The following is a 15,345-nucleotide window of genomic DNA, read 5'->3' as shown; positions in this document are numbered from 1 at the left end:
TAGTCTGTGTTAGATCTTTCATAGATGAATATTATTTATTTGAGATTTTAAGGTTAATTCTTGCACGAAAAATAAACAACGATATCATATAAATGAAATATAATGAATGAATGGATATGAGTATCAGAGCTAATATGGGTGGTAGCGAGCTCAATTCGTTATAATTATCGAAAATGAAATAGAAATCAAGAGAAGAATATTTAATCTTTAGCGTCAACGAAATTGGAATAACTCATTTATTTGATTATAAACACTACTTTGTTCAACAAATGGAATGTTAGACGTGAGTTTATGATGGTTTTTCTAATTTAGTAGCTTATTTCCAAGGTTCAAGAGGTATATCTTATGCTTGAGAAAACTTCAGTGTTCCGGTTTTCAGGGGTGAATTAGCTCATTTTGAAAATTTAAAATGGCTATATCTTTTTAACAGGGCCGAATCGGAAAAAATAGTAAATGAAAAAAGTGTTTCTTTTGACCTCAAGAACCTTCGGTTAAAATATATGTACAAGTCAAAGACTCACCCTGTATATTCTTGAATTTGTTATGCTTCTGCTGAAGCAAAAAAACATATAGTTTAGAACAAAGTGTGAATTTGTTATTTTTTTATATAAACACATTCCGATCAAATATGTTGCTGTCACAGAAGTATTGGGTTTTTCTTTACAAATATTTATCTTAAATTTACTATGGTTCCTATGATGCCATGAATCCATTTTATATTCACTTCCGAAATCTCAACTATTCGAACTGATGGTCTCGGAAATATGGAATAATACGTTCTGCATATTCTTCTTGAATTTTCTCTGGTTTTGGTGACGCGATCATCTTAAAATTTTGTATGGAATTTGAAAATGTTATTCCACATTCAACTGTAGGATTTAAATCCAAGCCACTCAATGTTTCTGAAATTATCACAACAATTAAACTCCCTTTGTCAGATTTTGGTTGTCAACGAAGTCATCCGCAGCGATCGCAATCTAAACCTACTCTGATAGTTCCAAGTTTTTAGGTTCTTTTCGTTTGAAAGCATTGGCGCCCGCAGGGGGAGGCCAGGGGGGGCATGCCCAACCCCCTCCCCTTGAGATTTTGATTATAATAATAATAATAAAGGCCTTTATTTATAGAAATTATGATACAAAAAATGCAACAGAATTGAGGGCGAGATTAAGTTCGCGCTGTCTCAGGTATTATAACTTGAAAATAAAACCTACTAAAAGTCCCGAGACCTCACGTCTATTCTTTCACCTAACCCTCTGTAATTGAACTAGAAACAAGATAAAAAAAAGAAAGAAAAATATGTTCGAACATAAGCCACTAACTTAAATCGAATGAGCTCACCAATGCAGCAAAACAAGCAAATCTTTGTAGAATATTCACTAGATACAGCCATAGCACAACAAAAAAAAAACAAAAATTAATAAATTTTCAAGATGTTGAGTTCAAAGGAACATAATATACCAGTTAGTTGAAATAATTAAATTGATTTACTATAAATACAATGGGTCATTACGAAAGTTGTTTAATATGTTTAATATGTGTAAATGATTGCCTCATTTTTCAGCACAACACCCTCATAATAACTTTCTCAATCCAAAGGACAAGGAAAAAAGAAATGTAATGGATTCACAACAATTTTGCGGTTAACTATGACATTCATGGACGCCTTATCATTTTCAATAATTTTCATTTTGCCCCTCTTGAGAAAAATTTCTGCGGGAGCCCATGTTTGGGAGTTATCATGTTTACCATCAGTTACGCTGAATCATTAGGGAACAAGAAACGAGATCCAGACCAGACCATGAATTTCTGTTATGAAATGAACCTGTTGAAGTGCATTTTTACTTTTGAGCACAAGAAAAATGTCTGATGTTACGAATATCAGTAGAATCATTAATCATCATAAATTCCATTACAAAATACATTTAGTACGCCAACTGAATGAAGATGGTTATGATAAGCGAGATTAATTTTGTAAAATTATGAAGACAAGAATAGATGCTGATAAGTATTTATTTGATTATACATTCTTTTAGAATTCGACGCTGAATCGTCATACTTACTTGTCCTTATTAGTCAATCCACACCACATGGCTCCATCATTTCACTCCGGAGCCCAATCAACAGTCAGCTAAGAGGACTGCACGAGATGACCGAATACAAAGTGAGGAAAAACACAACAGTCAACTAGCAAGGTTATGGCATTAGTTTTCTGGGATGCGCAAGTTATAATATCCTTTGATTACCTCCAAAAGGGCCAGACCATCAACAGCGATTATTATATAGCGTTATTGGATCGTTTAAAGGATGAAATCACTAAAAAACGGCCCCATTTGAAGAAAAAAAGGTGCTGTTTCATCAAGACAACGCGCCGTGTCACAAATCAATGAAAAAACAATGGCTAAATTGCATGAATTGGGCTTCCAATTGCTTCTCCATCCACCGTATTCTCCAGATCTGGCACCCAGCGAGTTTTCCTGTTCGCAGACTTCAAAAGAATGCTCGCTAAAAAGGAATTTAGCGCCAATGAAGAAGTAATCGTTGAAACTGAGGCTTATTTTGAACGGAAGACAAATCATACCACAAAAATGGTATCGAAAAGATCGCTATAATCGCTGTATCGTCCTCGAAGGCGACAATATGTTGACTAACAAAATTGAATTTTGCCAAAAAAATGTGTTTCACTAAGATAGACCGGGGATTTTTTAATTGGCCTGTTAGTTTTTGGGGAAGGATATGCTTTTTGATAAATCGTTGTATACGGAGTTTTACAAGCTGTAATAAGGAAATTATTATTTTCTCAGTCCGGAATTGTGTTATCGACAAGTCACTAAAAGTATAAAGGGTGCAAGAAATATGCTGATTGAAAATTATCAATTAAATACACTAGGGGAATAAATTAAAGGTGCAAAATAAAATTCGAAATTTTATGCGGTTTTTCAAATGGCTGTATTTTCGATAACAATGGTCGTATCTCAATTGGAAAAATAGCTTTTTGAAGCTTGAAGTTTATAGTTCAGAGATCTTATAATGAAAAAATTTTCCAAGCAACGTGTACCGCTCAATCCTAATGAATAGAGTATCTAAAATTTCTGCGAAATTTTTTCAGTTTTTATTTTCGGCCTTCAGACTTGGGATTTTTTTCCAACTTAACCACTATATGGATGGAATAACTTGTTCATTCAGCTTCAATATTCTGTTTTCAAAATTCCGATACGAGCGTTTCTGTCTGAAATATCGATTTTTGAATTGAAAAGGACTTTTTTGCCTTCAACCATCAATATCTCACCAATAAATGTTTACACAGAAAATTTAGGGGATGTTTTGAAATAAAATTTTTTGAATAAATTCCTTACAAGAAGTAGCTATGGTATTCTCGGAAAAAAATTTCTTCGTTCTCTACATTAATTTGAGAAGTTGATAAAAAAGGGCTTTTGGAGGCTTTTTGGATTATCAAGCGCTGAATTGAAAATATCAAAAAAAAACTATCAATACCATCAATTTGAGATACGACTATTGTTATCGAAAATACAGCCATTTGAAAAACCGGTAAAATTTTCGAATTTTATTTTGATCCTTTAATTTATTCTACTAGTATATATAAAACAACATGTACTTCTGGACGAATGTACACAATATATATTATGAACACTGTTTCAGTTAAAATATCCTGAATCCGCACTGAAAGCATGAAACTCCCTGTTTATTTCTCAATATATTAAATCGTATAAAAGCTTTTTCATTTATCAGTTGACGGTACATTCTGAAAAATAAAATACCTTTTAACTTGTTCTTGTTTGAAAAATGATAAAATAATTAGAGCCACCCCAACAGTTCACCCCAGAAAATGCGATGAAAACTCCAAACGTGAGAACAGTGAAAGGATATCAGCGAGTTGTCACACTACCCACGGAAAATAGAACGCACCCCTTCCCAAGGTACACACAGATAAATGAAATTCTGTTCAAATATTTGTTCAATGAGCGATAATACAAGAGTGACAACGTGAATCAGAAACAGAGCCACCGTTGTAGATGGAAATTGAAGAACACAGACAAAATGAATACCTGCTAAGACTGAATAGAATCACGAAGTAATCTTTGTTTCTGTTTCACTTTGGAACATGGGCGTTGCTAAGGGAGAACAAGGGGGGTGCCACTGCCCCCCTCCCTCTAGAGACTCGACTTTTTTTTTTCAAAACCTCAATAAAATTGAATAAGAAATAACTGCACCTCATATTTAGAAAGTACCGATATTGTACTAAGTTTTGAATCGGGAATTATGATAACACAGATTATTTGGGAAATCTTTTACTCATTCGGAAATTTTTAAGCCAGATGTTTCTATTGCTTCGGAACTTATTGCGAGTAGCATAATTGCATATTTTTTATGATGAAGCATTCCCTGCATCCGTCGACAAATTCGTCGGCTTTAAGGTCGATTCATATTATCCGACACGTATCGAAAAAATGTTATAACTTCCACGTAAAAAACTCTGTGCTATTACATGATAACCTGATGAAGATGAAACAAGAGAAAAATCAGTAGGAAAATTTACTCTACACCCAATATTCAAAAACAGAACCATCTTGTTTCAATTTGTCGGCAATTGCCTCCAAATTTTTTGTTTTCATGATACAATCTGTGATTCAGAATTAAAATTATATAGAATTTCCTGTTCAATTTAGGAACACCCTGTATATATATATATATATCAATTTTTCGGAATCCATTACCAACGAAAATTACGTGTTCCAGAACTAAGCGCAACTGTCTGCTAATTCACATTATCCGTTCAGACACGTTCATACAAACTCCGCCCATACGACATCAAACAAAATTTTCTCTCGAAGAGTACTGAACGGAACGGAAGGCGAATGACACGATACGGACAATGTGAAATACTTCATATGAAACGCATCAAATGATATTGGTCGTAAACGATTCGCTCGGTGTCTGAAGCGATACTTGTCGGATAATATGAATCGACCTTTGGAGGAAGTATTTTTGTAGGACGCGTTCAACCACTAAACATATACTACTAACTACCTAATTGGTGGTGGTAATGTAATGAAATTAGAGCTACCGATCAGTTAATATCCAAAATGAAATCCTTAATATTAGTAAAAGAGTAATATCATTAGTGTGACGAAGTACTGAAAAGGGATATTATGGATAAAGTGAAAGTGGAAGAACATATAGTATATTAGCAGATGAGACGACAGACATTTCAGGAGAAGAACAGAAGAATCTATTAGAATTATATTCCAATTATATTATGATGCAAAGTGTTACAGAGTAAAAAAAGATTTTGTTGGTTTTGTCTAATCAGAAGGTCTGGACGTGAAGTATATGGCAGAGGCAATTGATCACTTTGTGTCCAAAGAACTCAATGCAGAAAAGTGCGTTTGACGATATCTAGGAAAGAAGGATCATTCATCACCCTGCGAAGAATTAAGACTTGGCTGAGGAGTTCGATGGTTGAGAGTCGACTTAAGGTTTGACGATGATGAGCAATCATCGTACAACACTTCACAACAGAGTAGTTAAATAATTTTCAAAAATTCGAGAAGGTTGTGTTTAGGTTAGGTTTCAGTTTTATGATTTTGATATATTCAAAATTTGAGTTTCATTACATTATCAGCTGATAAAACGTGATATCAAGAGAGAGAGAGAGAAACCACAACAGCTGACTTCTTTTCCGAAAAAACAATCAAATATTTCGAGTGAAAGAAATCATTTGAAATAATTCATATGAATGTTATTGCTATTAAAGCTACTTCCATGAAGGAAATAGCTGACTTAGCTTCATATTTAAATGGTTTATATGAAAAATATTGCTTTTCACTTATTCGCAGCCTTGTATAATATGATATTTTTTTTATTGTGAAACATCTGCTACGTCATCTGATGCTTGGAAAAATTAGAAGTTCTTATGTATTTGCTGAATAGAAAATTTTCGGATATGATATGAATGACGTGCTGAATTAACTGTGAAATATTCCATTTCCGAATTCAATAACGGAAAAATGTGAAAGCACGCATATTCGCATCATTCCACGCCCTTAAAAGGCGGGGGTGAGATCAGATGGAAAATAATTCATTTTAAAATTTTTCCCTCCCACACGGAGTATGCGGCAAAAAGGAAATGTAAAATTTTTTCGCGACGGGGGATTTCACAAATGATATTTCAAATTCAATTTGAACGATACCTACCTAAATCACGCATATAAATTCATCGTTTTCCGCTGAAAGCGCCAACCACCTTGAACGAGAGTATTATGTAAATTCAACACAAAAGGTTTATTTTTCCCGCTCTTATATCTATCTAAAATATCTTGAAGTTCTGTGGATTGTATGGGGGGCATTCTACGTAACTCTGACATTCAATAATGACGGACGAAAGAGACCTTGTTATGCTTTTTTAAATTTCAAAGTGTAGAAGTTGAATCTTGCATTCATTGCGCTCTTTCGATAGCAGAAAGTTATATTCTGTGAAGGGTAGTTCATAAACATGCATTCAGCACCGATGTAAGACAATTCGAAAAGTCTCAATCACTGTTCAAGATTGTCCTTAGTCTTGAATGATTTCAAAGATTTCAGAGATTTCAATGACAATTTCAAAAGTTCAAATAAGGCAATGATCAATATTCAGTCGTAGTGATATCAGTAGCGGGGGTCCGGACTTTACAATATTCAATGTAATTCAATTTAATTTATTTTACCAAATACAGTACAGAATTGTTCAAGAAATACTGTCAATTAAACCAATGGTTTGTGCCTGACAGTAACAGTTTTTACATCTAAACATATTGTTGATGTTACATCTAGTTAAATAATCTTTATTTTCATTGAGGGAGCTGAAAATAAATAACACCGTCGTTCATCACAAAGCCCAGCACAAGTAGACGTTCGAAAATATTCAGTAATAGGCATATACACCCTGCTGAAGTACGAGACATCAGAACTTCAAATTCAGCTAATGTCAAAAGTGATCACAGGCTACTGATGCGAAAAGTTGAACTGAAATTACCCCGAAAAAGAAAGAACAAAACAAATAGAGAAGAACAAAAACTGAACGTAAAATCTCTGTGGTACGACAAAAACTTTAGACCAATGGAAACTACAAAAAAAAATAGTTGTTGGCAAAAGTTGAAGACTAACATATGAGAAGCGGCGTATGAAGTAATGGGCAAATGCACCATAAATTCAGACAACAGAAGTAATAGAACCCCCTGGTTTACCGAGAAATCAAGAAAAAATGCAATGAAAAGATGCGAGCGTATTTAAAATTTCGGTCATGGAAGAGTCTATAAAGATTCAGGACTGCTGAGACAATAAATTTCCTGCTGACCCTGCTGCTTAATAAATTTCTGACTTGGAAAACTCTTGAATATTTGAAATATTCTGGCCTATTCAAGTGAGTTTGAATAAACTTCATAAAAGTAAAAATAAAAATACAAAATGAACTAAAACCTAGTGAAAGTGCTCATTTCAACTACGGACTACACTAGTCTATGCGAATAATTAGAAAAATATTAGATAATGAAGAAGTGACAGATGCTGCCAATGAAAGTAACCAAATCGGCATGCGGTGAAACGTGAACTATTTTAGCCGATAGAAACAACGTAATTTACATATTCTGGTTCCAGAGACGATCCGCCAAATACTTAGGTTCAAAAGTATTGTTAGGAAAATACCCTGTCTCCTAATGAATTGCTGGAAACTTGGACAACCCTTGCATAATAAAAACATTCTGGCTTCTTCCAAGTGACTTTGAATATACTATATCATTAGTTACTTTTTATTTACGGTTAGTTATTTTTATATTACGGGGCTGTGCATCGCTACGAAGAGCAGCTCCGTTTGATACATGAACCCAATTTATATTCAAGTTATTGTTTCATTGACCGATTTGAAAATTTTCATTGATTCTAGGTAATTCGGTTTTTCTTCATTCAACGGCTCCGCTAGCACGGTTGCTATTTCAACAATTAGGACGAAAGCACTGCTACGAGTAAAAGCTACCACAGTAATGGATTTGATTATACAGAGTGTTTCTATATTGAAGGTACTAACGAAAATGAGAGATTTCTCACAAACGTTTTATTGTCGAGTAAGAGGGTGTTAAAGTTGGGTTTTATCATAGCACTTTCCCTTCGCAAGATTTCAATATCTTGCGAAGTTATGTTCAAACTCAAATTTTGGCATAGATATTCAAATTTAAAGTTTTCATCATGTGATATGTTGATTTTGAATGCAAATCTACAGCTTGATATTTTTTCTGGAACAGTGCCTGATTTTTCCATCTAAAACTTTCTTCTGGTGTAGCACTATTTGTTTGGAGAAATGTGAAAAAAAACCTTGGTCCAGTACTCCCTTTTTTGGTTTCTTGTAGTTTCGTCTCCTCTGCTACCGATTTCGAGAAGAAAATGAAGGTTAGTAATCTTCAGAAAAATTCAAACTATTACAAAGATCCAGTAAGTAGACAGTGAGGAATAAATTGAATATAAGTTTTGGTACTTTTTCACCCAATCTGTAGGCAAAAGTAATGACAATTTAATGAACTGGTTTAATCCAAGAAAAACCCTGTATCACGAAAACAAAACGTTTCTTTCTTTAAATTATCCAAGAAATTTATTATTTTCCTCTGTACCTCTAATTCAGCAACACCCGGTATATAAAAACATCTTGACAGTATAACGAAATGCTTATTATATACGCAAATGACTAACTAAAGTAACCAGAAGTTGCGATTCTTTGATTCTGACCTTTTTTTTATATTTCAGCCCTCTTGCGATGAACAACAACAACCACAACACGAACAACAACAACAACAATAATACCAACAATAACAATAACAACTTACTGAATACCTCGCAGAACAACGTGAAGAACAATGAGCCTCAAGAGCAGCCAGATAGTGATACGATAAAGATGTTTGTGGGGCAGGTACCCAGAAGCATGGATGAAAATGATCTACGAAGAATGTTCGAGGAATACGGACGAGTACATTCAATTAACGTGCTGAGAGATAAGGGAACAGGAGCCAGCAAGGGTGAGTTATGATTTGTTTTATTTTCATTGGTCGAATGTTATTTGCTTTCAACCTCGCTTTTAACTTATATGTCATGTATACTAGGCAATCACTCATAAAAGAAAAATCATCAGTAGATACTAGATACTTTATCTACTATACTATATTATCAGTGAATACAATGTCTTCCAACGATGTAACTATGTCTAGAGCAAATTTGAAAGAGTGATTTTCCATTCATTCATTCGACGGGTTTCATAAAACTTTGATCAGCCGATGAACCTGTCGATCTAGTAGTTTTGGATCTATGGAAGTGTCAAGAATGAAATGAAATTTAACACTTGCCCATTCACAAACTAAAGAACGCAGATGGAAAAACACGGAGTCTACGCAAAAGAGGAGACACGACCGCCAAGCCAGAGAGCTAGGTGAAAAAGTGTGCATGACAAAGGAAAACTACCAATATTGGCGAAACTACAAGTTAATATCGTATGATGATAAGCAAGATCAAATATATCTTTCCTACATCAGAGCAATGAAAAACATACAGGGTGGCCACTTTCTTAATGGGATTGTATTGGCAACTTTTAAACCATAAGAGTTAGAAGGTCGGTCAAATGGAGAAAAAGTTGCATGCATAGAAGCATTATCAAGCAGTTCAAACAAATCGAGATTATCAGGGCCGGTTATTGAGATATCATAAGAAAAGTAAATTCTGTCATTTTGATGTTTCTTTTTTTCCCATTTTATTTCAAATATTATCAAAAAATGTTACAGGAGTTTTTTATTCGACAGTAAATTGTTCTCGATTTGACGTAATCAGATTTCGTATCCAACGTTTCGTGCTCTCTGGGCCACCCTCAACCTCATTTTTTTCAAAACGGACCTGTTAATTTTATGACACTTTTCGAAATAACTTTTAACGCTGAATTCAACGTTATATCATACAATGTCATTCAAAGTTGATTTTCTGGTGATTTTGACCCTTATCCAATTTTCTTTGGGTCGGATCTGTAGTGAATGCAATTTATCAAAAACTGCTGTTAATAAAATAGTCAAGACACGCGAATACAATGATTTTAAATTTGAATACCAAGCCTTGCGAAACTTATATCGTAATGATATCAAAATAAAGTCCGATTTTGTAATTTGTTTTAACGGAACAAATGACAAATCCAACAATAGTGATTTCTCGCGAGAAGATTGAGGATGTATTGGAAGGTATTCAAGAAGACGAAATAAGCAAATGTATAAGAAGTATGGGTTCCAGAACCGTTAAGTGCATTTTACAAAATGGTGGACATTTCGCACACTTACTTCATTCATTTTCATTTACTTTCGAATAATCATTCGATTTTTCTTTCATTAAATGATAATTCGTTTAATTATTATGAATTGAAATATGTAAATAATTATTACTTGTTTCTTGATTTGATTCTGATATGTTCCATTTAGTTCAAGATGAGTAAGTTGATTTTCTCATCGAAATGTATTGCATGTTGTTAATTAAACTAAAGGTACCTAAATGTAATACAGATCCGACCCAAAGAAATTTGGATAAGGGTCAAAATCACCTGAAAATCAACTTTGAATGACATTGTATGATACATCGTTGAATTCAGGGTGAAAAGTTATTTCGAAAAGTGTCATAAAATATACAGGTCCGTATTGAAAAAAATAAGGTTGAGGGTGGCCCAGAGAGCACGAAACGTTGGATACGAAATCTGATTAAGTCAAATTGAGAACAATTTACTGTCGAATAAAAAATTCCTGTAACATTTTTTGATAATATTTGAAATAAAGTGGGAAAAAAGAAAAATCAAAATGACAAAATTTACTTTTCTTATGATATCTCAATAACCTCTCTCGATTTGTTTGAACTGCTTGATAATGCTTCTATGCATGCAATTTTTTCTCCATTTGACCGACCTTCTAACTCTTATGGTTTAAAAGTTACCAATACAATCCCATTGAAAAAGTGGCCACCCTGTATAATGTTCGTTCGTGTATATATCTTTTAGTAAGAATGTTGAATTTTTTGTTGTTATTAATTATTGACGATTTCAATTTTATCAGCAAGTTTATTATAGAATTTCGAGCGAATAATGTGACAACTCTTTGAGTATGGGACTTTACATACAGTGTTGATCTCAATGATTCTGTTCTGATATTATATTTTAGCAGTTTATTATTATTTATTTATATTTTATTGTATTATCACTCCACACCAGGTGTTGATATAACATAATGCCCAAATATTTTATTTTTTTACATTTTTCATTGATTCGCAATGCTATGTTTCGAGCATCGTTCTTCATAAATTTTCAAATTTGAAATTCAATATATTTTGTGATGTAGATGTGTGAAAATTTTTTTTTCAAACTAAAATTACCATCTCGAGGCACACGATTTCAGTCGATAAAGAACTTAGGAACAAATAACTCAATTAGAGAAGGGGATTCATGGAAGAGCGAGCAGATAGCAGTTCGTAAGAATTAGTTCTCCGGTTTTCAAGACTACTGGCTTTATTAAGAGGCTGCTCTTGGTTCAATGTAATTATTCATTGCATTGAATTATGATTATACATATACAGTGGACTCTCGTTAACTCGAAACACCACAGGACCAAGAAATTTCGTCGAGTTATGTATAGTTCGACATGGGCGTAGTTCGAGTTATACAGGTCATTCTTGATTAAATTCGATTTACAGAGGTAAAATGAAAATTCAAGTTAGAGAGGTGAAGAATTGCGATATTTGTTCCTTATAGAAGGAGTAGATCGTACATATTCGATGAATATAATGAAAAATGAATTGACAATAGAAAATTTCATAAAGAAATAGACCAATGTGTTAACGAATGCCAATTGAAAAATTCTGAATATTTAAAGAGTTTGTTTGATGAAGGAGCCTGATTTATACTCAAAAAAGTTAATTGTTCATTTCTTTTTAGATAACATTTTTTAACCTGACAATTCTTGACGAATTATTGCAATTATATGGGCAGGAGCATTTCATTTAAAATTTTTGAGCTTGTTTCAGCAATTGAGACTGAAAACTCTAAATAAGTTTTTCTCAAAAATTCAAATCTGGTGAAATATATCTGTAAAATCATTCCAAGTTATGCATGGAGATTTTTTAGGCTTAGACAGGTTTTTCCAAGGGGATTGAAAATAATTCGAGTTATCGAGGATTTCGAGTTAACCGTACTGATAAATCCTGAACTTCTGACGGATATTTTGAATGCATATTCCAATATAATTATTTCAATTTTGGATAATTCATCTATTGACTCTTTTCAGTTCCATAGCTAAAACGAGAAATCAAAAATCACAGATGAGAAATAATTTGAAACTTCTTATCCAATCGAATCAGATTCACAAGAGAATTTACTGAGATCGATGTGATGTGATATCTATTAGGCTAATTGAAAAGTCCCTGGTCTGAAGCACAGATGACGGTGCTAGTAATAAATCCATATGATTTTTAGTTAGTACCAACCTTCATATTATACGTGTCAAAATTTGACAGCAGTGCGACCATTAGTCTGTGGGATATTGCGTGGTGAGTGTAGCTACTTTTGTTATTTGAAAAAATATGGAAAGAAAATAATTTCTTGTGCTGATGAAATATTGCTTTTTGAAGTGAAAAAAAAGAGTTGAAGCAAAATCTTGGCTTGATGAAGAGTTCCAGGGGTCTTCACCAGGAAAATCAACAATCATTGATTGGTAGCTAAGTTTAAACGAGGTGAAATGAGCACCGAAGACGGCGAGCGCCCGAAAGAGGCTGTCACCGACAGAAAAATCGAAAAAATTCACTAAATAATGAATGACCGTTAAGTGAAGTTGATCGAGATAGCAGATATTGTCAAGATATCATCAGAACGTGTATATCAAATCAGTCACGAATATTTGTACATGACGAAGCTGTGTGCAAAATAGGTGCCGCGCTAGCTCACAATCGATCAAAAGCAACAACGTGTTAATGATTGTGAGTAGTGTTTGAAGCTGTTCAAGTACAATAAACCTGAATTTTTGCGTCGATATGTGACAATGGATGAAACATGACTCCATCATTTCACTCCGGAGTCTAATAGACAGTCAGCTGAGTGGAGTGCACACGATGAACCGAATCCAAAGCGAGGAAAAACCCAACAGTCAGCTGGCAAGGTTATGGCATCAGTATTCTGGGATGCGCGAAGTAAAATATTCACTGATTACCTCCAAAAGGGCCAGACCATCAACAGCGATTATTATATAGCGTTATTGGATCGTTTAAAGGACGAAATCGTTAAAAAACGCCCTCATTTGAAGAAAAAAGGTGCTGTTTCATCAATGGCAAATTTGCATGAATTGGGATTCGAATTGCTTCTGCATCTACCGTATTCGCCAGATCTGGCCCCCAGCGACTTTTTTTTGTTCTCATACCTCGAAAGAATATTCGCTGAAAAGAAATTTAGCGCCAATGAAAAAGCAATCACCGAAACTGAGGCCTATTTTGAAGCGAAAGACAGATCGTACTGCAAACATGATATCGAAACGTTGGAAGATCACTATAATCGCTCTATCGCCCCCTTAAATAATTCAGAGTGAATGTAGAATTAAAACTAATTTCTTTGTTTCATTTCATCATTGCTTTATATATTTTTTTTTGTACATTGACGATGCTAAACATATGTGTATGTATCAAAGCAAATGAAGTTTGAATAATAAAAGGCAACTATGTTGAATAATAAAATCGAATTTTGCCAAAAAAATGTGTTTTGCTATGTTAGACTGGGGACTTTTCAATTGGCCTGTTACATATCAGGGTTTTACGCTTACGTGCACCCGGAGTATAGCTCCGTTATAATCATTCAATAATTCAAAGCTCGACAGAGAAATCAATAATAATTTTCTTCCCTTCTGTGTTCCTCCCATCGATTATATAATTCTTATAACCTCATTTATTCACGAGCTCGCGTTCTCCGCAAGCCGACCGACCTGATCGGCGGTATCGATCGAAGCGCCAACCCAATTTTTCCGGAAATGCACTAATGAAAGATGCGAAACAGCGATAAATCACAGTCGATTGAAAAGCGCATCGACATGAATTGTGGGCTTGCGAGCCTCGTTTCGCGAGATAATTCCCCAAAAAGACCATATTGATTAGCATCGGTTGTGTCCTATTAAAAATCAGAATGAGCAGACGACGACCCTCCGCTCGCGCAAACTAATTAGAGTGGAGATTTATTACAACAGCGCAATACTAATTTTGTTTAATACCTCCATGTTAAAAAGCTGAACGAGGAGGATTACTCGGTACCCAGTGATCTATTTCGAATAGACTGAGTGGTGCAGTTCATGCGGCTTTTCTTCTTCATTACTGACGTCGAAATTAATGAGGGATGACGCCGCCCGACATGCCTGCAAAATGTGGAGCGTTAAAGAATTATCTCTTCGATGTTGCCTCGTATTATCATCGTTGCGGAGAAGAGGCTAGTTCGACCGTTCATAATGAAGGGTGCATAAATCCTGAGTTGCGAAATAAATCGTTTTTTTTTCGTCGATTGAGTGTATCAACACGAGTGGTGTGCTACAAACATGACCCTTTGAATAAATAATGAGCTGTTCAGTGAAACTGATATAAAAGATATGAAATATTCAGAGTTTTCAGTACTACAGTATTCGGTACTATAAATAATAAGTTTGAACTATTTATTTACATTCAACATCCTTTCGACTGCGCTGTTGTGATCTGTTTCAAGAAACTAAAGATCATCAATTAAATTAAAAAAGCCTTGCAAAATGATTCGAGCTACTCTTATCACCATCGCGGTGAGTGTGTCGCGACCCTTCTCTTTGACTTGTCCAAAGCCGTTGATAGTGTAGATTTGGATTTCTTACTCAATAAGTTATACTCTCCTATATTAGGGCTAGAAGTATGCGTGTAAGGGTTGGTGACGATGTATCCGGGGAGTATTTTTTAGATATGAGAGTGCTCCAGGGATCTGCGCTGAGGCCACTGCTTTTCTTAATTTTCGTAAATGAAATACATCAATATTTAAAGCATTGTATAGTAATCATGTTTGCTGACGACAGGTCGGTGTTGGTCTCGGCGGGATCCCTGGAGGAACTCGAGTCTGCCCTGGTTAGAGTTTCAAGTGAGTTCAGTGTGTGGTGTGAAAAAAATAATATCATCATCAACATCAACAAGACAGTTTGCATGCATTTTCAAAATAGATTAATGAAAGCTATAAAGTCATCCAGCGGAGTGGCGGATGTAACTAACTTTTTGGGGTTGAGAGTTCATTGGTTTGGAGGTATTATATGT

General features: G+C 34.5%; 1 protein-coding gene across 6 annotated transcripts in view; it reads left to right on the top strand.

Moving 5' to 3' along the window:
* LOC123681187 (CUGBP Elav-like family member 1) overlaps positions 1 to 15,345 on the top strand; it is a 518,049-nt gene that overhangs the window by 314,120 nt on the left and 188,584 nt on the right. For all 6 annotated transcript variants that reach the window (XM_045619436.1, XM_045619438.1, XM_045619434.1 and 3 more), the window contains one exon: positions 8,788 to 9,056. In XM_045619436.1, the coding sequence (XP_045475392.1) occupies positions 8,788 to 9,056 (269 nt within the window). The remainder of the gene's footprint in view (positions 1 to 8,787; positions 9,057 to 15,345) is intronic.

This window comes from Harmonia axyridis, chromosome 5, assembly GCF_914767665.1.
Source record: "Harmonia axyridis chromosome 5, icHarAxyr1.1, whole genome shotgun sequence".
NCBI classification, from domain to species: Eukaryota; Metazoa; Arthropoda; class Insecta; order Coleoptera; family Coccinellidae; genus Harmonia; species Harmonia axyridis.
Note: the sequence above shows the minus strand (reverse complement) of the source record. Positions and strands in the feature narration are given on the sequence as shown.